Below are 25,438 nucleotides of genomic sequence, written 5' to 3' on the forward strand. Positions count from 1 at the left end.
TTATCATCAGGTGAGGATAAAATAAACTAGTTAAACTATTTTAGATGTCTTGTGCTCAAAAACGGGGATCACATACTAAACCTGACAAGCTCAGGGGAGGCTTGGGAGACCTAAACTACATAGAATGATCTGAAATTAAAACAAAACAAAAAAAAGACCCAGAGATTGAGGATATTTTTTTCCCATAGATTTTTAGAGTGGAAGGGATGCAGAAATGGGGGGTGGGGGTGGGAAGTGAGGAAAAGAGAGAAACGTCAATGTGTTAAGACATCCATTGACTGCTTCCCAATGCACCCAGACCAGGGCTGGGGATTGAATCAGCAACCGAGATATGTGCCCTTGTCGGGGAAACTTAACCCATGAACCTTCCACTGAGCCAAACCAGCCAGGGCTGAAATTAAAACTTCCTAAAGGGAATTTACGGCATGTAGTCATGTCCTGGGCTGGTATCATTTCTTGACAAAGGTCAATCTTTACCTTAACAGTGCCTGTCTTTTTTTTGGATAATGTACCTTTGGAATGTCGGTAATTTTTTTCCAAATCCCTCAGGGCACCATCTCCCAGGAGACCACAGAGCTCCTCATTGTTATTGTTGTTAATTATCCTATACCCACTTAAGTAAAAGATGTCTCAATTCAAGACCTATAGTCAAGGCATATATAAGCAGCAACCAATGAATGCATAAATACATGGAACAACAAATCAATGTTTCTCTTTCTGCTCTCTACAATCAGTAAGAAGTTTTATCCCAGCTGGTGTGGCTCAGCAGTTGAGCATCAACCCATGAACCAAGAGGTTGCAGGTTGGATTCCCAATTAGGACATGGGTCAGGGCACATGCTGGGTTTCTGGCTCGATCCCAGTAGGGGGCAGCCAATCACTGTTCATCCCATCCATCTTTCTCTCTATCCCTTTCCCTTCCTCTAAAATAAAAAACTTTTAAAATTGCATTTAAGTATATAAATCTTTTGGCCTATGAAACTCTTGATTAACCAGGAACAATATATAAAAGAACTTATTTCCATCTCTTCCCAACTACTTCTTAAATGGTATTTAAGTTTTCTAAACTTAAAATTCACCCAATAAAACCTCATCTTAATTTGCCGTTTTCCTCAACACCTATACACAGCTATGAAATCCTACCCTACCTTCCAAGTTAACCTCAAACCCACTTGCTCTCACACTGCTCATCATACACTGGGCCTCAGTGTGGTTTAGTTTTACTGCCCTGCTTCCCCCCCAAGTACCTCCTGGACAGCAACTCTACCCTGTTGCTTATTAAGGGTAAAGCCATCATGGAGCACAGGCCTTGAAATGTAAAGCACAGTAACATACAGAAAAGAAGGGGTAGCAAAAGGTTTAATAAAATCAAATCTACCGAGTATGCCTCCCATATACACTTATTTCCAATTGTGTGAAGCAGTTAACTGGCTTCCCAAATCTGGACTCCAATAATTGCTTCTTAAAATTTAATTATACAACTTACAATTACTAATCTACCTCCCTCTAGATCTGCAATTGGATATGGTTGCCCATGGCTACATATGGCTGGTCCCAATTAGGATGTTAAGACAAAATACACACTGGATTTAAAACACTTATGAAAATATGTAAAATCTTAACTAAAAATACTGATTACCTACTGAATTAGTTTAGATGTAATAATTTCATTTGTTTAAACTTGGCTACTAATTTTTAAAACGCTGCACTAGATGAGTGCAAGATGGACCATGTCATTCATTAAATGGCAAGCTCCTAAAATGCTGTAGAGCAGTGGTCGCCAACCTTTCGGACTTCACGGACCTTGATCCCCAGTAGAGGGCGTGCAGGAGGCAGCTAATCAATGACTCTCATCATTGATACCTCTCTCTCCCTTCCTCTCTGAAATCAAAAATATATTTTAGAAAATAGTAAAGGCTTAAATTTTACCACTATTCACAGTATTGTGCTATTACATTGTGGCAATCTTTCCCAAAGGATTTTTCTAGGGAAAGCTAATGAATTACAAGTTCTGTAGTCCCCTCCCATCACCAAATTTTTAGTATTTTACTTTCTAATGGATAATGAGCAAAGGGAATACAAAGAACTTGTTATAAGGCACTTTATTAAAATAAAAGTGCTTACATCCCTTTAAAGTATTAATCTATTTCCTGAATAACATACGGAATATTTAACAAATACTGTACACCAATTCTGGCCCTTATAATAGTAGGAAAACAGTAGTATTTTAATAAGTTTACTTGCTCCCAACTTCCTTTTACATTTTTGCTCACTATGGTACTGCCAAAAAAATTTAAAAAAAAGAAGAATTTTTAGCCAGTGTTTTCTAATAGAAATTGCAAAATGCTACAGAAACCATAAAATAAATTCAAATAATTCCAGGTAACTGAAATTACCACCAGTTTTGAGAAAACCATTTTTATTTTCATCACCACCCAGCTTATTTGTGCTGGTATGTACCAAATGGCCAGATCTTCTAAAGAACATCTACATAACATTTCTTTCATGTTTCAAGAGATGAAAATAACTGTACAAGGTTAAGTACAAAAGTACACAAGACAGCGGACACGAAAAAATCCATGTATGAGATTTTTATCCCACCTGCAGCTTTTATATATATTTTGAAAGTAGAATTCATGAACTAAAAAATATTGTCCTTCTATAGTCCTGTCAAGTTTAATGGAAGTGGGTTTAACCTAATTACAACACTAACACCAGTATCACTGATCTGATATTTACAAAAAAATCGTTATTTTTCAATAAATTAAAGTCAATGCAACACCCATGCAAGCTAGAATGCTAGCTGTTTGGTGAACAAGGACCTGACATCAGAACCAGAAGTTTAGAAAGTTCCAAACATTAAGCGATCTTTTTCAAACTGCATCCATTCCTCGCATTGATGATGTAAAACCCAATCCCATTCCTCTTTGTGTATGGGTCTGTGACCTTGCCATTTCATACTGAGCATCTAGATTCCTAAATACTTCTTCCTGTTGCTTCAAAGTCTTGTAACTTTCTTCATCAACTGAGCTACATCCAGCTTCATCTTCACTCTAAACAGACAGAAAAGTATTATTAAAATGAATTTAATAGGAATAAAAAGTGCTTCTCTCACTTGACAGTACAGGTAAATTACATTTTTGGGATACATATTTGACTTCAATTACTTAGCTTCATTCATTCATTCATTCAGCACATGTGTTCCTTCTAGGTATTGGGATGTAAAAAAAATAAACTTTAAGTGGATGGACATGATGAAGAACGGGCAGCACATGCCACACAGTGTAAACAGCCAGCTCAGTGCAGCTTAATATCCCTTTAGTGAAAAACTAATTTCCTTAATAATGACCAATGTCTGAGCATTGGGGAACTTTCCATGAAATCTAACACTGTACCTGTATTACCCTTTACTCAGCAAAAACTCAATGTTCTAAAAAAAATAAAAAAGCTTCTTTAAAATTTTAAATATCAAAAGGGTCCTATTCCACCAGGTAGCATTAACCTTAAAATGAGAAGTGTTTATTCTTTTTAAGCAAATCCATTATTCCTTTTCATAAACAGAAGGTTATGAACTCAGTGTTCACCTAAGGTACAAATACACAGTAATAAATCAATAAACCTGTTAATTTAAGGAAAATAATTTGTGTTGTCAACCAGTGATAACAATATTTTAGTTAATTCTGTAAAATTAATGTGGAGAACATAAACAAACAAGAAAAGTACCCAGAGTTGATACATCACTGAAATAACTTTGAAGTTGAGAATCAATGTTACCCTGAAAATATGTTAGTATGATTTTAATAGAAAGTATATATACTCACCTTAATACCCATTAGTTTCCTAAATTTGACATTTTGGTCCTTGTTTCCAAAATTCAACTTTTCCCATATTTCAGCAGACTGGGATTTGTCCTATTAAGAAATGGTGAACTTTTAGAATATGCAAAATTTAAATACCTTTTACTAGGGTATTAAATCTTTCCATAATATAGTATGAAGTAGAAGGAACAATAGCATTTATGACATTCTATCAATGGAGCTTATAATTATACTAGAGGTGTGGTGCACAAATTCGTGCACCAGTGGGGTCCCTTGGCCTGGCCTGCGACATCGGGCCAAAATCGGGTCTCTGACATCCCCCCCAAGGGGTCCCAGATTGCGAGAAGGCGCAGGCCAGGCTGAGGGACCCCACTGGTGCACGCTGGGGCTGGGGAGGGACCGCAGGAGGGCTCCAGGGCCTGTCTGGCCCATCTCACTCAGTCCCGATTGGCCAGACCCCAGCAGCAAGCTAACCTACTGGTCGGAGTGTCTGCCCCCTGGTGGTAAATGGACGTCATAGCGAACGGTTAAAGGCCTTAGCATATCATTAGCATATTAAGCTTTGAATGGTTGACTGGATACTTAGCATTTTAAGCTTTTATTATATAGGATTAAGATTTCTATTATAGAATGAAGCAAAGAAAATTAAGTACATCATAAAAAATAAATATATAACACTATTGGCTTGCTTTGAAAGCCTGACCTGGATGATGCATTTTCCTCCAGTAATAACTATAGCAAATTAAACTATTCTAATTAGGCTCTCAGAAGAAAAACCCAGACTAATTTTTTCCAATTCATATTTGTTTTCTTAAGCAATTGCTAATTAGGAATAAATGACAAAAGAGGGGAATAGAAGAACTTACCCCTTCTTTCTTGCCTTGCCAAAGCATTTTCCTTTTTTTCTCTTGTTCAGCAAATTTCATTGGATTCACAGCTGCTGGGTTATAATAGCTAGGTACAGCTATTCCGGTTTCTGCCAAAGCTTTAGCCTGCAGGGCTGCCATCTGAGCTGCCATTGCTATCTGAGGAGTTACCTGCGTTCCTGATGCCAACAGGGCAGCCACATTGAGAACAGAACCCCCAGTAGCTGCAGCTGCTGGAAGATGAAAGAAGTATGACTGGGCATTAGGTTACAAAGCAGAAACACTCACCAACATTCATGGAATGTATTTGTTGATATATACATATATTTCTATATATGACCCCCTATATATACTATAACTTCATTTACTTCCTGAAAATGAAAAGAATTCCGCAAATAGTAAAAAGTTCGTTTCAAGGAAATGAACTTTGGTGCTTGTATCTAAACTTATAAACACAATAAAAACTTTTATTTGTATGGTTCTTCAGTTTACAAAATTATTTCAGACATTTCACAAACATTTAAAAATACTAAAACAAGTATTACGCACATTTAACAGATACTAAACAGAAAGACTTCTAATTACATTTTTCTGTCAGTCCAGAATACAAGTTTAAAAAGTTCTCTAAATTACTAGCATTATTCCCACAAACGGTAAGTGTTAAAATTACCTGCAGCTATTTCTTGTTGTTTCTGTTTTTCAACCATTTCCTTTTCTCGTTGTTCTTGTAACTTCTTTGCCCTTTCCAACCTGTCAAAGACCATGTAAATCAATTTAAAATCATATAAAACCAGTATTTATCTTTGTACTTCTCTGAATGTGCACAAGTAGACACAAAACACTTCTAGAATTTTAAGTTTAACACTTTCCCAAGTTGAAATCTACACGTGGGAAAAAAGGGCAACCAGGGAATCACTGTTCAGATGCTATCAGTCACAGGCAAATATTTTAAAACTGGTTTTAAACATCTTTAAATTCACTAAATAGCCCAAAACTGGAATAATTTTCACACATAGTTCCCACAGAGTATCATTTAAAAATTAAAATTATTCAGTTTTTTTCAGTGCTGGTCACAGAAATAAGGGTAAAATGATAGCTTACAAATAACATTGAAAGCTGAGTAAGTCTTAGAGTATGTTATGTAGTAAGTAAATAAGGCTTACAGATTTACCAAATGCTTCTTGGGGGAGGCTGATATAGAATAAGGCCAATCTACATGCAGACAATGATTTTTGCATTTAAATAGACTTTATTATATAGCCTTCAAATTAATAAAAACAAAACAACCCAACCTCCTCCCAATACAGGCACACAAATACAAACTATCCTCTATAATCTAATAAAAAGAGGGTAAAAAACCTCAGTATTAGGAAATCACTTTTAGCAACTGAAAGAATTTATCATTAGCAAAGGAACTGGAAACATGAAACGCAAATTCATCCCCCAAAATAAAAACATATTTCTGGCTCACATTAAATTCACTAATCAATACACACACGAAATGTGCTGCCAAGTCAGTACCTGCCCTAAATGGAAAATCCTAAGTAATATTATCTTCATAATGAGTTCCTGGAAGAGAAACCCTTTTCTTTGAAGAATTCCTTGATTTACTAATTATAAGTTAAAGGCCACCCCTTTTTCCTTGGAGTGTGTTATTATCAAGGGGCGAGGAATGTGGTATTATCAAGTAGTAAAACATAGTGGTAGTTCAGTTGTAGATCATTTTTTAAGTAAAACAAAATTCAAAACAAAAAAAAACACAAAAAAAACCCACCTTTTAGAAGGTAGTAAGTTTCAATTTTAATAAAATCCAAAAATTAAACAATAAACGTGTAGTAAATAAATGTTATGACTTAAAAAAATACCGGTCAGAGTTAATGAACCAATTCTTTATAAATTAGTTCTAATATTGTCGTAAATTATTTCCTAATTCTGTTGATCTTAGTTTTGAATGAAAATATGCTTGACTACTATTGACTGCACATTTAAAATGGCCACTGCAAGTTTGGAATAAACACCATTCACTAAGGTGAATGGAATGAAGAAGGGGTGAGCTCACACCTTTGCTGCTGCTGCTGCTCAGCTGGAGTTTCTGCCAGGCTGGGTTCACAGGGCAGCAGCCCATCAGGTTACATTTGATAACTGTATTTTTGTAATGGAAAAAAAATACAAACTCAATTTCATAAAGAAAAAAAGTCAAAATCAAAAGAGTATAGTTTTCAGAATATGGGAAAACCTGCAAATAAGGACTTGGATTTTACTTTACTTTGTGACTCTATTGATGAGGCAGTTCTTTTAATGGTTTTGCAGATTTCAGTAAGACAGTCCTGCTGTGTGTGGTCCCAACACACCTTTGAACCATTAGAAAGTGGAAAAATACAACGGTCTCCCTATGCTCTCAGGAATAAAATTTACAACATCAAGTTAATTGGTTTATAATAAGGAAACCATTGACAAAATTCTATTTATTGTTTCAGAGATTCTTTTCTTGAAGGAGAAAAACAAACAAAAAACCCACAAAACAGTTTGAGGCAAACTCAACCAAGTTCTGAAATCCGATTTAAGATTTTTTAAAAAATTTCAATTCCAAACTAAAAATATTTAAGAGTCTAGAGTTGAGAAAAGTTCGTTAATCATGAAGGGAAAAAGCGGAACCCTTGTAGAATCTTTCCACAGTTGTGCAATAAGTAAATGTTTAGAGTAAGAAGTAAACTACTTACTTAGTTCTAGATCACAGAGGTGCGACAGCATTCATGGCTACATTTAACTATTTCCATTATTCTCTGACTGAAAGCTTTCATTTTGTCCACACAATTGAGCATCTACTTCAAGTTGAAAAGGGGAGAAAAATGGATCAAATAAAAAGGAAATAAACACACCTTCTAGCCAAAGCTTCTTGTGCATCCATTGCTGTGTTTCTGCCTCTGAAGGGAGGTGGACTAGGAGTTCCACTTAAACTTCTGCTAAATCTCCTTGGTTTTTCAATTCTCTTCTTTCTATCTCTGTAATAAATCATATTTTACATGTCTCAGTATGGCCCAGTAATAACTTCGTTGAATCAAAATCAATTATATTTACATGGTTCAACAAAAATAAAACTGCATAGGAAATATATTTTGAACCCTTTGCTTTCTGCCCGCCCTACATCTTCCACAGATATCCTAAGTTCCTTGTGTATATGACTAGTTTCTAAGTTCATTTAACCGGCCTTGTTATAGATGGACATTTAGCTTAATTCCAATCTCGCTGCCGTTACACCCAATGTTGCAAAGACTAGGCATGTACATTAGTCATTTCATACTTGAGTAGGTCAATATATAGAATGCCTAATAGTAAGATGGATAGGTTAAATGTTCCTAGCCTTTTAACTTACAATGAATGAATTTGCAGATGTTTTAAAAAATACAAAGCATGAATCACTGTAACAAAGAATTAGACATATAAAAGACAGGCATTGATCAGAATAAAAAGTATCAATAGTCAAAACTAGAAACACCATAAATAAGGATCTGAATTCCCCAAATGGCAATTTAAAACATTAATGGTCAAATTACCACGTACCTTAGATTCACTAAATCTTACAATTGTTAAAGCTCAAATGAGTAAAGCACTACAAAAACTGATTATAAATGGATAAACTGATCAAACAATAAACCAAGTTATTGTAATAAGCTCAAGTCCACTTTTATCTATATTTCCATCTATTAAATGGATGTAAACAATAAAATTAACAAAGTTTTCCCATTACTTTAGTAACAGTACCTGTGACTATATAGTACACTGTAATATTCTTATGTAAATGAGGACATATTCCCTGAATATTAATAATGCCCCCCATGCTCCTTATTGTCCTGTCTCAACAAATTAAAGCCTCCTCTCAATCATGACAGGTTTGAATTAAGGTCATCTTTAAAAAAATTTTATTTATTGGGGTTACACTGGTTAATAACGTAAGTCTTAAGTGTACAATTCTATAAAGCATAATCTGTGCTCATTTTTTTGGGTATCTGAGATAGTATATACAGTACGGTGGGTTAAGCGCATACACTGACTTTACATTCAGACACATTTGGGAACTGGTCTGGGCTTTATCATTTAATAACTGTTTAATTTTGGGCTTCTGGGCAAGTTATTCAACCTCTCTAAGTCTGATGAGCCTAGCCCACAAAACAGTTGTTTTGAGAATCAGATGAGCTAATACACAGAAAGAACTATGCCGTAATATATACCACAGAGTAGGGATGTAAGAAACTATTGTGATTATAACTCAAGCACGATGAAAATGAATTCAGTGTATCAAACAACTAAAATAACTTTAAATGGGACTATTCACACCTGCTTCACAACAATCTGGTCAAATTAGACTATGAAAGAATGCCACATAAATATTTAGATCTGTTCTTTCTCCGTTAGGATATGATTACGTATTCTGTAAATTTTGACCCACAATTTAAATATTCTCAGGTTGAAAGAAGACAAACAGAGCCTGTGAAGGGCTTATTTGAATTTAACCAAGATGGTGAATACCCACCGACTTCTACTCCTTGTCCTACTCCTGCTTCTACTCCTATGTCTGTGTCTTGATCTTGAGCGGGAACGAGATCGGATTCGGCGTTTTCTTTCCCTGCTTCTGGATCGTGATTTCTTCCTCTCTCTGCTTCTGGATCTTGACTTCTTCCGTTCCCTACTCCGGGATCGAGACTTCTTCCGCTCCCTGCTTCTACTACGATGACGCCTAAAATTAAAGCACAGAAATTTGTAGTTAAAAGTGTGTCTTTTCAATTTATAGATGTTACAAATTAGTTATCTGTAGTGTATGCAGTCAAGATACAATAAACTACACTGTAATGCGTACAGAAAAGATAGTTTGAGGTTTTCAATACAAAGTTACAATAAAAAATTAACCTTTGTTCTTAATGTCTCTTAGCAAACACAGTACAACTATAACACATCAAAAAAGCAAAGCATCCTACCCAATTTAAGATTTAATAGTTCAAAACCTATTGTCTTACTAAAGTATTTGTAAAATTTAAGAACATAATCGTGTTAAGTCTACTACTGAAAAATTTTGACTGAATCTACCACATATTCCCCACAGAAATCTACAAACAAGTTAAATACTCGATTCTTAAAACAAAAACCAAAAATTCCACAAATTGGAGCCATGACCCAGTATCTCAAAAATCTCTGCATTTTCATCTATACCACAAGAGGAACATCTAGATTAGAATTTAGGAGCAAATAAATCCTGTATCAGCAATGTAAAAAGATAGTCATATTGTTTAAATTATATAAACATAGTTTAGCAATAGAATTTTTTTCACTGCAAAAGATAGCCCAAAAGATTTCTATTAGTGGACATCAGTGGACAGGAACAGTCAAGTTAGAAAAAAAAAAAAATCAATGTTCTAATTAAGATTTTTGGGGGTAGTGCTGGGTAATGAGAAGCTTTATGCAATTTAGGGAGCTCTTTAGAAGGTACTCATAAACACCAGAACTAGTTACCTTTCACGAGACCTAGATCTTGAGTGACTTCTGCCCCTTGATGACTTTCTTTCTTTGCGTTTGTGTCTGTCCTCACCATTTTCAGATGAATTTAGTCGCTCTCTTCCCTTATCAGAAGAGTGTTCTTTGTCATTATGTTCGTCAGACTTGTGTTTCTTAGAGGATTTATCTTTGGATTCATGTCTTCTTGCCTGTTTAAGAAGAAGTTGGTTCTTTCAGGAAAATAGTGCAACAAAGAAAGTTAGTATGGGTATCAGTAAACAAAAATGTTGTGATGCAACATTAGTAACCTTAGGAGTATGTGGCAAATTTTAAAAACGACCTAGTTTCACATCACCCATATGTTGCAGGTATATTAATAATTTTACCCTTCCTTTATAAACCCCCCAAAGGCAGTTTCCTCCCCCAAATATTTTCAATACCACAATTAAAACAATTTTCAACGTTGAAAATATGAACCCCTAATGTTTTTTATCTAAAATAAGGGAAGTACACATGTATCAAAATTTTTGAAAAATTTCCAACAAACCTTTTAAATGAACAGACCAAATATATACATCAACTTCTAAATCCAGAATATGTAATATTATTTGACATTTAAATAGTTAACAATAATAAAGATAAGAAGGACACACAGAAATGCACCAGAAAATGCATTTCAAGTTAGGTAGCTAAATAAAATTAATTTTACTAAGTATTAATATTTTCTGCAATTTCAAGTTACTTTACGCAGAGCTGAAGTGTCCTTTTTATAGCTATATTGCAATATCCTTTCTAAAAGACGTCTCTTGATTTTTCTCCCAATGTCTAAAACTGTGAGGCAATCACTTTTCATCTTGCAATATCCCAACAGGCTTGGAGTTCTATTACATTTCATGTACCTAGGATAGAAAATGGCAACCGTATCTGTTTTAATTTTTATGCAATCAAACTAGATATAACAATTAATCCCCATACCATAACACAATACATACTTCTCCCGTTATTTTGAAAGATTAAAAACCAAGGCTTTTGTTTTCACAACATTATGCATTCAGAGACTGAGCTAAAATAGTATGATCAAGTCTCCATCCTATACTCACGTACTTAGTTAGAAGTGTAAAACATCATATATTTCCCCACATTAATATTTGTCAAATCCATCTTGTGGCTAAAGCTTAAAATCCTGGATATCTCAGAATCACAATTTTAAAGCTCAAAGGAAACTCAGACCCTCTAATTCCTCTGACTTTATGTATAACAAAACTAAGATGTAGTCACAAAGCTACACAGCAGCAGAGCTGAAACCAGGCCCCATGTTCTCCTGATGCTCAGCCCACTGCTTTTCTATGATAGGACACTTATTTCATGTTTCCCAAAATAGGCTGTAAGTTATTTCTTTACACTCAAGATTAATTTGAAAACAAACATTTGGCCAAACATTTTAGAACATGCATGATGATATATCTGAAAATGATGATAGTATTTATTATTTTGCAGAAAAATAAGAGACCTGGAGACACAGCTAAATTTTAGTTTCAATGCCAGTTCTCTAAAATGAGCTTATAAAAAATATTCCCTTGATTTTGCCATACAGCAGCAAACTGTAAAGGTGTTTAGTTAAACTTCCAAAGGTTTTAGAGTTTATTTCAAACCAGTTTTTCACTTGTAACATTACTATTAATTTTTTTAAAAAACCATTAAAACCCTTAACTGATTTAAGATATACTTAAGGGAAATAGGAGTTTGAATGACTAATAGTTACCTTATCATGAAGTAGGCTTATTATTTTGCTATCTGAGTCTGCAGCGTCTTCAGTTCAGTCTCTTCGCGCATTAGCACGCTGAGTATGATTTATTATAGAAATGTTATCATGTGAGCTAAACAAAATAGTCATTTTCACAAAAACTCTCCTAAATTAAAAATTTAACAGAGCTTCCATTAGGGGAAGAGGTGAAGTCCCTGCCCATGTTTGTTTTAGGACCCTTGCCCAGCCCCCATAAGACTGCACTTTTTGGCCGCTACTTCCGCTATCCCTGTTGGCTAGCTCTGTCTTCTCAGGTGGGTTAACTCCGTTACAATAGAGCTGCTGCCTTTCTTTTTCCTCAAGTTTTGCTGTCACCGCCACTTTTCTAGCTGTCCCTCACTGATGCTCTTACTTCAAAATTCAATACCACTATTACAGAAACAGAACTATAGTTAACTAATGAAAAGAGGACTCTTGTTATCTTCCATAAAGAAAAAGTAGCCCACAGATATCTAGTGTATTGCTATTTAAAAATCCTGAATGGTTATCAGGCATAAGGAGACTCGGGACCTCAGATTAATGGAAGCTCTGTGTGACAGGCCTAAAAATCCAATTATATTCTTCATATGAAATTTTTATTGTGAATACTTTCACAGCATAATAAAATTAATAGTTTTTGAATGAACTTTTCATATAAACAACTATCTTCTTTGAAAAACGATGAATCCAAATCATGCTTATTTTATAATTCAATTAAACCTTTTAAATGTCAAGTTTTGGTACTTACCTTGACAATATCACATATTCACACACAAACATTTCTACCAGATATTTTACAAGTACTTTAAACTGCCTATTCACTACAAAGTGTTAATTACCTCTTTGCTTCTGCTCCGGCTCCTGTGTTTTCTTCCTTCATTATCTGTGAAGACACAAATATTCACCATAAACAAAGATACAGAATCATCTCAAACACAAATTTCAATACTCATATAAAGAACAATTTCCAGTCCATTTGACTTACTAGTAGTCTCTTTCAGAAACTATTTTTTTTATAGCAGAGTAGGGTTATTCTATCACATTAATACTGTACATATTTAGGACATATCAAGCAATACGAACAAACCAGAATATAATCAAGAGACAGAAGCAAAAAAAAAAGTTCCATGACAAGTAAAAAAGACATTGTCTTTTAGACTCAAAATCGTTTATAATATGGACACAAAGGATAAAGAACTAGAGCTCAAGCCTTAAAACTTGTAACTCATTACTATTCTACTTCTCTTAACCTCTTTATTAAATCGTAATACTTTTTTAAAAATAGCAAAAAATCATGCTATCTACAATGCATCAGTCTAGTTTTTTAAAATGAATAAGGTGCATTTCTAAATGCAAAACCTCTTGCTTCAGAAATACTCTAACATTAAATAAAAATAAAAAAAGTGAAGTCCTGGCCGGGTAGCTCAGTTGGTTAAAGCATCATCCCAATTTGCCAAGGTTGTGGGTTCGATCCCCAGTCAGGGCACATACAAGAATCAAGCCAATGAATGCATAAATGGGTGGAACAACAAACTGGTCTCTCTCTCTCTCTCTCTCAAAAAATCAATTTAAAAAACCACACACCAAAAAACAAAGCCCAAGGCTAAAAATGTTCTTGTAACTTACAACAAAGGATATTAAATAAGTCTAGAATAATATACCTCTGTCCAGACTACTACATCTTTCAACATATTTTGCCATTGTTGAAAAAATGAAACTTAAACATCATAGTTAAAAAGTAGTCACTATGACACAAATTTAAACATACACTGTAGCCTTTGGACAAGTAAGAAAATTTCTACATTAGAATATTTGTATTGCTCATAACTGAAAAGGTCTCCAGAAAAATCACCAATGGATTTTCATTATCCATCTCTAAAATGGGGAGAACACATTACTTATATCAACAAACAGTTTGTCTTATACATGTTTACTGATTATGCTGGTAGTATTTATTACCATTTTCAGCAATTCATACCTGACTTTCGTTTTCTTTCTCTTGACCTTGATCGTGATCTTGAATAATGATGTTTTGAGGCTCTAGGAGAAACAGATACATCTGACTGCTCTTTTTTCTTGTCGCTATCTGGGGATGTCTTTTCTGGGGCTAGTCCATCTCGCTCTGTATCACTAGCCTAAAAGTTTAAAGGAAAATGATCGTAAGTTCTTAATTACACTTACCAATTTTTTAAAAAATGTATTTTATTGATTTTTTAACAGAGAGGAAGGGAGAGGGATAGAGAGTTAGAAACATCGATGAGAGAGAAACATCGATCAGCTGCCTCCTGCACACCCCCTACTGGGGATGTGCCTGCAACCAAGGTACATGCCCTTGACCGGAATCTAACCTGGGACCTTTCAGTCTGCAGGCCGACGCTCTATCCACTGAGCCAAACCGGTCAGGGCACCAATTTCTTAAAAGAGAGGGTGGGGAGCCCAGTTGGCATGTCTCAGTGGTTGAGCGTCAAATTATGACCAAGATGTCACTGTTCGATTCCTGGTCAGGGCACATGCCCAGGTTGCAGGCTCAATCCCCAGTGTGGGGCATGCAGGAGCCAGCCAATCAACAATTCTATCATTGATGTTTCTATCTCTCTCCCTCTCCCTTACTCTCTGAGGTAAATTAAAAAAAGGAGGATGGGGAGGGGAGGGAAGATAAATAGGCATGAATAAATCAAAATGACTAACCCAATACCAAAGGCATATGCAATTAGACTAATGTATTTTTTTTAAAAAAATATTTTATTGATTTTTTACAGAGAGGAAGGGAAAGGGATAGTTAGAAACATCAATGAGAGAAACATCGATCAGCTGCCTCCTGCACACCCCCTACTGGGGATGTGCCCGTAACCAAGGTACATGCCCTTGACTGGAATGGAACCTGGGACCCCTCAGTCCTCAGGCCGACGCTCTATCCACTGAGCAAAACCGGTTAGGGCTAGACTAACGTATTTTTAATCATTTTTTTAACTTTCAAAATAAGGGGGAAGAGAAGGGCTCCAACTATTTCCAATGAACATTCAAATAGAGAAAATTTAGTTCATTTAAAATTTGTGAACTCAATTAGCCAACTTTAACAATACCTTTAAATGAGCTGTTCAAGAGACTTCCATACCCATACTGTAAAATCTTAACCCTTTGCGGTCCAATTTTATTTTTGGAATTCAAACAGTCTGGTCCAAATTAATGGATGGGATTGAATGTTGAAGTTATCTGTCTCACTAGACCTCAGCTCGACATTGGACCTGCTCCTAGCACCTGGTGTGTCGAGTCAGCCTCCACGTTGGACCGAAAAGGGTTAAAATAGCAGAGAGAATACTGCTGAAAAGAGTAACAGAAAATTAACTTACCTATCTGAGAACCCAATCTTAATTCCATTAACCCTCTTTAATGAAAACAGCCCCTTGGCAGAGTGCTGCTGCAAAATAAGGTCTGCCTCTCCTCACATATGCTATGGAAACATTAAGTTTTTTTCTGCTTTAAAGCAGTTTTTAAGTTATCACAATATAAGAAAATTTACGTTAGTCAAGTTAACTGTACATACTCTTTCCTAGAGACCCCATATACCTCAAACTAGATTCTGTCATCTAAATATCACTTTGTTTTCCAGTTTACAGAAGGCAATTTCATCTGCCTTGCACATAACTACATAGTACTTAGCAAAGAAATAAATGAATTCTAGTTATTAGTTTTTTGTTAAAAAATATTTCTGGGGCTCTGCTGAACAGTGTGGTCCAAATTACAAATAACCCGAGGACCACCACAAAGCAAGAAATTTATATAAATGAGTCAGATTAATATGCCTGGGGAGTTGATTACTTAGGACAGGGGCTGGCAAAATATGACTCTTGAGCTAAGAATGACTTGTGTATTTTTTAAAAATGTTTTTATTGACTTCAGAGAGGAAGCGAGAGGAAGCTAGAAACATCAATGATGAAAGAATCATTGAGCGGCTGCCTCTCACAAGCCCCTACTGGGGATCGAGCCCGCAACCGGCTGTTTGCCCTTGACGGGAATGGAACCCAGATCCTTCAGTCTGCAGGCAGACACGCTCTATCCACTGAGCCAAATCTGTTTCACATTTTTAAAAGCATTGTCAAAAGGAGTGAACAAACAAGTCAACCAGCAAAGAATATGATAGAGATTCTATGTGGTCCACAATGCCTAAAATATTTATGATCTTGCCCTTTACAGAAGAAAGCCGAATTGGATAAATGGGGGATCATTATACAATATCAGCAGGAATAAAACATAAAATTCTCCCCTTAGGACCAGTATGGACTGATGAACAGGGGTAGATACAGAAGCAGAGCAACATTGAACAGAATGTTAAACTACAGTGGGAAGCCTGGGGAGGGTTGGGGGGGGATTAAGAGACCAACTGAAGGACTTATATGCATGCATATAAGATTAACCAATGGACACAAGACACGGGGCGGGGGTGGGGGGTGGGGGGGTAGGGGCCGGGGGAATGTCAAGGGGGGAAAAAAGGAGACATATGTAATACTCTTTGTAATACTGTAAGAAATAAAAATTATTAAAATATTAAAAAAAAAAAGGAACACTTAAAAAAAAAAAAAATTCTCCCCTTAGGAAGGTTAGTTTAGAAAACAAACTTTTTAATAAATGACGTGTGAGAGGTTGCATTATTTCAACAATTGTTTACTGAGTATAAAAATGTACCAAACTCCATGCTAGACTCCAGGAATAAAATTATAAATTAAAAAGGAAAGATTTACAGGCTAGTTGGGATTAAACACATAAGTTATGTGTTAAGCCTCTAACAATGGTACCCAAAAACCCCCAGCAAGAAACACAAGGACCCTGGTCAGATAGCTTGTTGTGTTATGCCAAGGTTGCAGGTTCCATCTCTGGTCAGGGCACATACAGGAAACAACCAATGAATGCATAAATAAAGAAGTGGAACAATAAATCGATGTTTCTCTCTAAAAACCAATCAATAAAATAAATTAAAAAAATCTTATACTGAAAGGCTTCCATCCCTTAGAATCGAGCTCAACTTTCTCATTTTAAAAATGAGATCCAGCAACACAGCTGACTCATCTAAAGATGATACTCCTGTGTCCTGTTTTGTTTAAAAAAATAAATAAAGATGATACTCCTCACTGTCTACTATGAACAAAACTGTATTAAACAATTAAAGATTCTGATTTTCACAACACTGGTCCTTTTTTAAATAAGAAATTGCAAAAACTGGGAGCACTGCTGTCACTTCTCACAGTGCCTGATACACCAAGAGCGCATTCCAGAACCACTGGCACAGCTCACTTTTACAGTTATCATGACTAGAACTGAAAACCACCTTTCCACGGAAAAGCCAACATCTAGGCAGGCAATAAAAGTTTTCTGGGTTTATTTAGCAATACGTGCTTAACATCACGAAAGACTGGCTTTTAAAGGAAGTCCAATGCTCTTGGCTTGAGGAAAGGCACCTGGTCTTACAGGCTGCCTAATGACACCCAACAGCCACTTCCATCTGTAAACACACCATAGGTCAACAAAACCACCCCATCACTCAACAGACAGGAATGATAGGCAGCGGCTTAGCTCATGCAGAACTTTTATTTACTCGAGCATATTTTAAACTAGCATGATGAAACTACCACCCCCAACCAATTGAATATTGAATTTCTCTAACAATTTATAACCTTTTACCCTACTAAGTTTGGTTCAGTGGATGGAGCTTCAGCCGGCAGACTGGGTCCCAGGTTTGATTCCAACCAGGAGCACATGCCTCATTCAGTTGCAGGCTCAATCCCTGGCCCCGGTTGGGGGCGTGCAGGAGGCATATGATGTGTTTCTCTCTCGATCTCTCCCTGTCTCTTCCACTATCTCTAAAGCTCAAGGGAAAAGTATCCTCGGTGAGAATGAAAAAAAAAAAAACCTTTTTAAATTTCTAAGCTTTTCATTCAGCAGGGACTTCTATATGAACACCTTAAACTGCAAAACTGCCCTGTACTCCAGCATTTGCTCTAGTGGAAGGCCACCATTGTTTCTTGAAATTTACATTTGGTTTAAAACCCTAGTAAAGCTCAAGACTTGGCATACACACATTTTTCCCAGTGCAAAGAAGATAGTTGGATTTAATACTAGGCCACTTCTCCAGGAATTATGTCTTTTTATTGAAGGAGGAACTGCAGAAACACGTTTGAGTTGATTTCATTTTTAAAAACATGAGACCAGGTGAAATACATTAAGAGGCCCAAAACACAAAGGAAAACATTAAATCGATTAGTTGCATAAATACAAAATAGCCTGCCAACTGTCTGAAACCTTATTTTATATATATATATGTATATAAAAAATAGATTGCAAATTCAAACAATTCAGTGTGTGTGTGTGGGGGGAACCATCCTTACTAATTACTGATATCCCAACTAATAGGAACAGTAAACTACGTCTTTTTCATTATGCTTACCAGTACTATTTATTTTCGAAAATGAGAAAATTTTTAGTCACTGGAAAAGAATGCAAAATGCCTGCATTTTTCTTTTAACGGGATTAAGTAAAAATGAAGTAATTACACAAGACTGTAACGAGATCCATCGGGTTCGGGCGTCTTAAGCCCAAAGCAGGCATCATGTTTAGAAGAGATCACTCAAGAGCTTTATTTTTTAAAATTTAAGGTTAAATAGGACACCTCAGAGTGTTCTATTTAACGGAACGATCCAAAGATAGGGCTTGATTATAATGCTTCAGCAAGACTTCAAACCGATTCTATCATGAGCCGCTCGGGAAACGGAGCATCCATCAGAATCCGTCGTTCCAAAGCCTTTTCTAATGAAGTCGAATTTTCACTCCCTTCCACCAACATCTTCCCCAATGAGGAACAAACGAAGGTTTACACAGACGAAACGCTAACTGAAACTATGCAACTAGAATCATCTTTTTGAACGTAAGCAAAAAACGAAACAAAAAAAAAAAAAACCGCTACAAGACTGCTCTTTTCACCTTTCTATCCCTTCTAGACCTTACTTGACCCAATATTTTTCAGACGACCCGGATCACTTTTCTCTCTGCCCCATCGCGAACGTATTCCCAAATCCTTAATGAAACTCCATGTAAATCAATGACCCGAGGGATTAAGCTTAACTGAAGGCAGTTCTGCGGGCCGAAAGGGAAAAATAAAAGGGAAGAGGAAAGTTCTGGAAAAAGACACTCCTTGCAGCTCCCCACCCCCACAGACACCGCGTTAGTCCCCCTCCCTGAGGCCGGCAGCCATGATGGCGGGCGCAGAAGAAGGCCGCGGCGCCATTTTGTCCACACACGCGCGGACAACAGCTCCGGCAGCCGTTCGCGCACTCTTTGAGAGAAGCCGAAAAATATCCCTGGCTTCCAACTCAGATTAGGCACCTACCTCCATAGTCAGAGTCCTGGCCGCTAAAGCGGCTCCTCTACTTGCCGCTCTCTACAGTACTAGTCGCCCTGACGCTTCGCCACAGACTGAACAACTCGGGCAAAAAGACCCGGATGGCACAAAGGGGAAGAGGCCCGGCGTTCCGCACAGCTTGCTGGGAGTAAAGAGGGTGGTGATAAGACTCGCTATAGCAACGCGGTGATCGGGGCAGTGATTGGTTGCTCTTTGGAAGGGGGCGTGGAATGCCTGGAAGGAGGGCGGAGCCACTAGAGGGCTCAGCCTGGCGACCGGAAAGGGTGGGATTTAGGGTGGGGCGACTTCCTATTTCGATTCTACAGCAATCTTGGCCTTGTCCGGCCGCCGTAAGAGGGGTTGGGCTTGGTCTTCTCCCGCCAATTTAAAGTCCGGCTAGAACCTGAAGACCTTAAGGGCGGTTAGAGTCCAAAAGAGCGGCCCTAAAACTGAGTGTTCCGCTTTAGTTTCTCCAATTGCAGGTGAGGATTGTCTCTGTGTGTGTGTGGGGGGGGATTGTCGCGCTGCTGTAGGGACTGGGAGTGGGTCCAGGTCGAAGTAGCAGCGCCCTCAGCACAGTGTGGGGTGTTTTCCCTTCCAGACTCTGGTGGGAGAGGTTCGAGTCGGTTCTTGCTGGTCCCGGCGTCCAGCCGATGTTGATGCACGGTGGTCTGATTGATACTGTTTCATTTCGCTTAATTCGCGGATCTGTTCTCCAGCCAGCAGCCAAAGTGCTCCCACGTCATTAGTTAAATCGTATCACTCAGTTTGCTTGGTGTCTTCTCCCTTGTCCTGAGGATAAACCCAACCTGGAAGTCGAGGATGCGTTTAGCTCCCGCACCGTTCCATTCTCGCCCCAAACTCGTCCCAGCCTCTGAGACTTGGCAACTAATAGTTGGCTTCTTGCTGTTCGGGTCTCAGGTTAGATTTCATCTCCTTCCCTTTCCAAACAGGTCCTCCTTAAGAGACCCTCCCCATCCCTTAGCACCGTTTTGTTTACTTGATACACTTGACCTGTTTGTAATTGTGCGTTTGTTTATTTTTTCGTAGGGAGGGAGTGTAACAGGTCATAGCAGGCGGAGATTGGCGTTTTCTTGTCTCGCTGCATCATTTACTCGCTTTAGGTGACAGTGGCCGTTTATTTAATCTCATCTGTCAAATGGGCTGTTGTGCTGACTAAATGAATAAAGCATTCCAAACTATCTTGTATATTCAATACGTGTTAACTATTTTATTTATGACCTTCCTACAAGAATATACACTTCATGCCTGGCCGGTGTGGCTCAAATGGTTGAGCATCAACCAGGAGGTCACCATTGGATTCCTGGTCAGGGCACATGCCTGGGTTGTGGGCTCTGTCCCCAGTAGGGGGCGTGCAGGAGACAGCCGATCAATGATTCTCATAAATGATATTTCTCTCTCTCCCTTGTCCCTCCCTCCCCCTCCCCCTCCCCCTCCCTTCCTCTCTAACATCAATAAGAACATATTTTTAAAAAAAGAATATACACTTCATAATGATAAAACCCTTTTCTGCCATCACTATTTTTACAGATGTGGGACCCTGAGACCCATAAAAGTATTCACTCTACTAGTATCCTGCCACGCCTGTCTCAATCTCCCAACTCCCACCGGAACACCAGCCACTAAAACTATAGGCTATTCTGACAAGCTTTCTTTCTGTGCCCTTGCTTACCCTCTTAGTAAGAACTCTTCTCCTGTATTTAAAGAGCTCCTCTAACAAAAACTCACTGTTGTCCACCTGAAACTAATATGACTTTGTTTGTTAATTCTAATTGAAAAATAGCCCTAGCTGGTTTTGCTCAGTGGATAGAGTGTCAGCCTGCGGACTGAAGGGTCCCAGGTTGCAGGCTTGATCCCTGGGGCACACAGGAGGCAGCCAATCAATGAGTCTCTCTCATCATTGATGTTTCTATCTCTCTCTCCCTCTCCCTTCCTCTCTGAAATCAATAAAAATATATTTTAAAAAATATAAAAATAAAAAACTGTGACCTTAAATTATTACTGCTTCCACCAAGAGCAATAATAAATTCGCTAACCCTTAAAATGGAGTGCTTTCCATGAACCAAGAATTATTTTTTTATAATATACTTTATTGATTTTTTTACAGAGAGGAAGGGAGAGGGACAGAGAGTTAGAAACATCGATGAGAGAGGAACATCGATCAGCTGCCTCCTGCATACTCCCTACTGGGTATGTGCCCACAACCAAGGTATATGCCCTTGACTGGAATCGAATCTGGGACCCTTGAGTCCGCAGGCCGACGCTCCATCCACTGAGCCAAACCGGTTAGGGCCCTAGAATTATTTTGTGAACATTTAAAACTCATAACCTTTCAGGTAGGTACAACTATATTCCTATTCTATAGGTTAGCAAATTGAGAAACAAAGATTAAGTTGCTTGCTAAAAGGACAAGTAAATATGGAAGAGTGCATAGTTTACATAAAAATTTTCCTTCCCTGTGCTGCACTTGCCATAGATTTTAAAACATATTCTGACGTGTATCAAAATAATTGTAATTAGCCGGACTGGCGTGGCTCTGGTTGAGAGTCAATCTATGAACCAGGAGGTCACGGTTTGATTCCCCGTCAGGGCACATGCCCGGATTGTGAGCTTGATCCCCAGTGTGGGGTGTGCAGGAAGCAGCCAATCAATGATTATCTTTCATCATTGATGTTTCTCCCTTTCCCTTCCTCTCTGAAATCAATAAAAAATATATATATTAAAAAAACACACAATTGTAATTATTTGGTTATTGTTCCCCAGCAGTCTTAAAGTCTTAATCCAGAGATTGTTTTTCATTTTTCATCTTAGTATTCTGTTCTGACTCAGACCGCACATAAAATGAGTTATATAAATCTTTGTTGAGATGGTTATATGACTAAGGTTACAGATATACTCTTTGATTCAGCCAGAAACCTAATCCAGGTTTTTCTTCTTCCCCAGTATTGTTCATTTTTGTAAGATACTGGAAACATAAATGGATATTTATTTATTACTATTTTTTATTTTTATTTATTTATTTATTTTAAATATATCTTTATTGATTTCAGAGAGGGAGGGGGAAGGGAGAGAGAGATAGAAACATCAATGATGAGAGAGAACCATTGATTGGCTGCCTCGTGCATGCCCCCTACTGGGGATCAAGCCCGAAACCTGGGCACGTGCCCTTGACTGGAATCCAACCTGAGACCCTTCAGTCCACAGGCTGATGCTCTACCCACTGAGCCAAAGCAACTAGGGCTATTACTGTTTTTTAAATCTCATCTGTCTTCTATGATATAGATTACCCCATTTTAAAAAATATGTTTTTATTGATTTCAGAGAGGGAGAGATAGAAACGTCAATGATGAGACACAATCATTGATCAGCTGCCTCCTGCATGCCCCCCACTGGGGATCGAGTGGACAATCCACGCATGTGCCTTGACTGGAATCGAACCCTGACCTGATTCATAAATCAACGTTCAACCACTGAGCCACACTGGCTGGGATAATGGACATTTTTTTAAAGTTCATCTGGAACCTTACCATCCTAAGATATCCCATACAATCTGACTCCAGAGCTTTTATTTATTTATTTATTTTTTTAAAATCTTTATTGTTCAGATTATTACATTTGTTCCTCTTTTTTCCCCCCATAACTCCCCTCCTTCCAGCTCCCACCCCACCCTCCACCCTCACTCCCCACCCACTGAGTTCATCCATAGGTGCATGATTTTTGTCCAGTCTCTTCCCGAATCTCCCATTCCCCTTTCCCCCCCAAGAATAGTCAGTCCATTCCCTTTCTATGTCCCTGATTCATTATAGTCACCAGTTCATTCTGTACATCAGGTTATTTATTCACTTGATTCTTAGATTCATTTGTTGATGCATATTTGTTGTTCATAATTCGTATCTTTACCTTTTTCTTCTTCCTCTTCTTAAAGGATACCTTTCAGCATTTCATATAATACTGGTTTGGCGGTGATGAACTCCTTTAGTTTTTCCTTATCTGTGAAGCTCTTTATCTGACCTTCAATTCTGAATGATAGCTTTGCTGGATAAAGTAATCTTGGTTGTAGGTTCTTGGTATTCAGCACTTTGAATATTTCTTGCCATTCCCTTCTGGCCTGCAAAGTTTCTGTTGAGAAATCAGCTGACAGTCGTATGGGTATTCCCTTGTAGGTAATTGAGCCTCTTTCTCTTGCTGCTTTTAAGATTTTCTCTTTGTCTTTTGCTCTTGGCATTTTAATGATGATGTGTCTTGGTGTGGTCCTCTTTGGATTCCTTTTGTTTGGGGTTCTCTGCGCTTCTTGGACCTGTAAGTCCATTTCTTTCACTAGGTGGGGGAAGTTTTCTGCCATTATTTCTTGAAATAGGTTTTCAATATCTTGCTGTCTCTCATCTTCTGGGACTCCAATGACTCTGATATTAGTCCGCTTAAAGCTGTCCCAGAGGCTCCTTACGCTGTCTTCACACTTTTGGATTCTTTTTTCATTATGCTTTTCCAATTGGGTGTTTTTTGTCGAATCTTTGGTTTGATTCTTGCACTCCTCTGGTCTGCTATTGGGTATAATATTCTTTATTTCAGTCCGTGTATGCTTACTTTCTAATTTCTTTATCGTAGCATCGAGGGTCTCATTAGTTTTCGTGAGGCTCTGCACAAATTTATGGCAAGCCCTCAAAATTGCGATTCTTAGCTCCATATCCTCCATTTCTGTCATGTTTTTTTGTCTCCGCATCTTTTATGCTTTCTTGGTGCACCCCCTTGTGGTCTCTGTGCGCAGTCTTGTTCTAGCGAAGCCTTAATTGTTGTAGTTAACACTAGAGGGATTTGACCATCAGGCGGACTGGCGGTGGAAATCAGCTGTGGGAAAACTTCAGTCCTCAGGGGAGGTGCTAGTCCAGCCCTTGCCTGAGGCGGTCGGCAAATGGTTGTGCGCAGGGTTTGGGCGGGGCGGGCTCAACAGGGCGGGGGGAGGGAGCAGCTATGGCCGCTCTCAGTCCATCCCCAGGGGCTCTGCCTCTCTGTCCCAGCAATCGCTGCAAACCTCGGAGGGGCCGTAGCCAGACAGTCCCGCTTCTCCCGTTTGAGTCTGGGTCCCTAGAGACTCGCCCGGATCTGTAGCCCAGAGTCTGAGATTCGCTCCTAATTGAAAACGACAATCGCGCCCTCAGCCGCCAGCCCGCTTTGCGCGCGCACCCTCACCACCGCACCGCCGTACCTTTAAATTTTCCACACTGCGCCTCCGCTGAGCGTCGGAATGCTGTTGTTCTTGCTTCTAGTTGAAGAGACTCTCCTCAGCCAGCCTTCCCGTGGTTCTGGTTGATGTCCGCTCCGACTTTTAGTTGTATTTTTGAAGTGGTTGTCCACGGCGGCAGTCTCTGGTGTTTTACCTATGCCGCCATCTTCGATTCTCTCCAGAGCTTTTATTGATTTTTTGCTCTACTGGTTAAAGGTTTATTTCAAATGAAACCTTATTATAATTTCAAGCCAGGTACACAAAATGCTAGAAACTCTAGGATGACATTGATAAGATTAGAATTGTTACTGTTCCTAAACCAATATGTGCTTATCTGGTGATAATCATAGCCTTTTCATTTCCCAACAAACTCGATCTGTTAAACAATAAAAACTGGTGTCTAATTTTGCGTATTGTCATAGGGAAGGCAGTGATTCTCCAATCAAAAACAGTCTCAGAAACATGTGGAATGAGATTGAGCTGCTAACAAGTGATGATACAGGAAGTGGGTACCTAGGTGTTGGATCAAGAAAAGAACATGGAACTGCTTTATATCAAGTAGATTTACTAGCCAAGATCTCTTCCGAAAAGGTAATGGTTCTGATGCTGTTATTCACAGAATTTTACTGAGTGTTTGATAGGCCAGTAGATACCTGGTAAATGTTTTGTGAATGAATATAGCACCCTCTCAGGTAATCGAGGTTCAGTTTCATATTATTGGAAATTTCCATCTGAATTCCCCTTATATCTTTTTAAAAGAAAATATATTTTATTGATTTTTTTTATAGAGAGGAAGGGAGAGGGATAGAGAGTTAGAAACATCGATGAGAGAGAAACATCAATCAGCTGCCTC

The 25,438-nt window shown here is 38.1% G+C and overlaps 2 protein-coding genes across 3 annotated transcripts in view; one reads left to right on the forward strand and one right to left on the reverse strand.

The window, feature by feature from the left end:
* Positions 1–2,086: 2,086 nt before the first annotated feature.
* RSRC2 (arginine and serine rich coiled-coil 2) lies at positions 2,087–19,467 on the reverse strand. 2 transcript variants are annotated; one of them, XM_070399624.1, is made up of 10 exons: positions 19,332–19,467; positions 13,932–14,088; positions 12,793–12,836; positions 10,189–10,379; positions 9,215–9,418; positions 7,563–7,685; positions 5,354–5,433; positions 4,684–4,916; positions 3,821–3,910; positions 2,087–3,052 (listed from the first exon to the last, which is right to left on the reverse strand). In XM_070399624.1, exons 1-10 carry the CDS (start codon positions 19,335–19,337, stop codon positions 2,873–2,875), a joined length of 1,308 nt encoding a protein of 435 aa, XP_070255725.1. In that variant the 5' UTR covers positions 19,338–19,467; the 3' UTR covers positions 2,087–2,872. The 2 variants fall into 2 exon arrangements, with proteins under 2 accessions (XP_070255725.1, XP_070255723.1); XM_070399622.1 differs by having other exon boundaries at positions 10,189–10,400.
* Positions 19,468–25,047: 5,580 nt separating this feature from the next.
* The window catches only part of KNTC1 (kinetochore associated 1), a 58,711-nt gene continuing 58,320 nt past the window's right edge, over positions 25,048–25,438 (forward strand). The window contains exon 1 of the mRNA XM_070400268.1: positions 25,048–25,176. Within this exon, the coding sequence (XP_070256369.1) occupies positions 25,048–25,176 (129 nt within the window). The remainder of the gene's footprint in view (positions 25,177–25,438) is intronic.

This window comes from Myotis yumanensis, unplaced genomic scaffold, assembly GCF_028538775.1.
Source record: "Myotis yumanensis isolate MYYU_CA2020_CCGP unplaced genomic scaffold, mMyoYum1.0.hap1 SCAF_19, whole genome shotgun sequence".
NCBI lineage: Eukaryota > Metazoa > Chordata > Mammalia > Chiroptera > Vespertilionidae > Myotis > Myotis yumanensis.

Excerpts from the sequence above, each read along its gene's own strand:
- RSRC2 (XM_070399622.1), bottom strand. Across the intron at positions 9,419-10,188 it reads AGATCTAGGTCTCGTGAAAG|GCGTCATCGTAGTAGAAGCA; the intron begins GTAACTAGTTCT and ends CTTTAATTTTAG. Across the intron at positions 3,911-4,683 it reads GGCAAGGCAAGAAAGAAGGG|GACAAATCCCAGTCTGCTGA; the intron begins GTAAGTTCTTCT and ends ATTTCTTAATAG.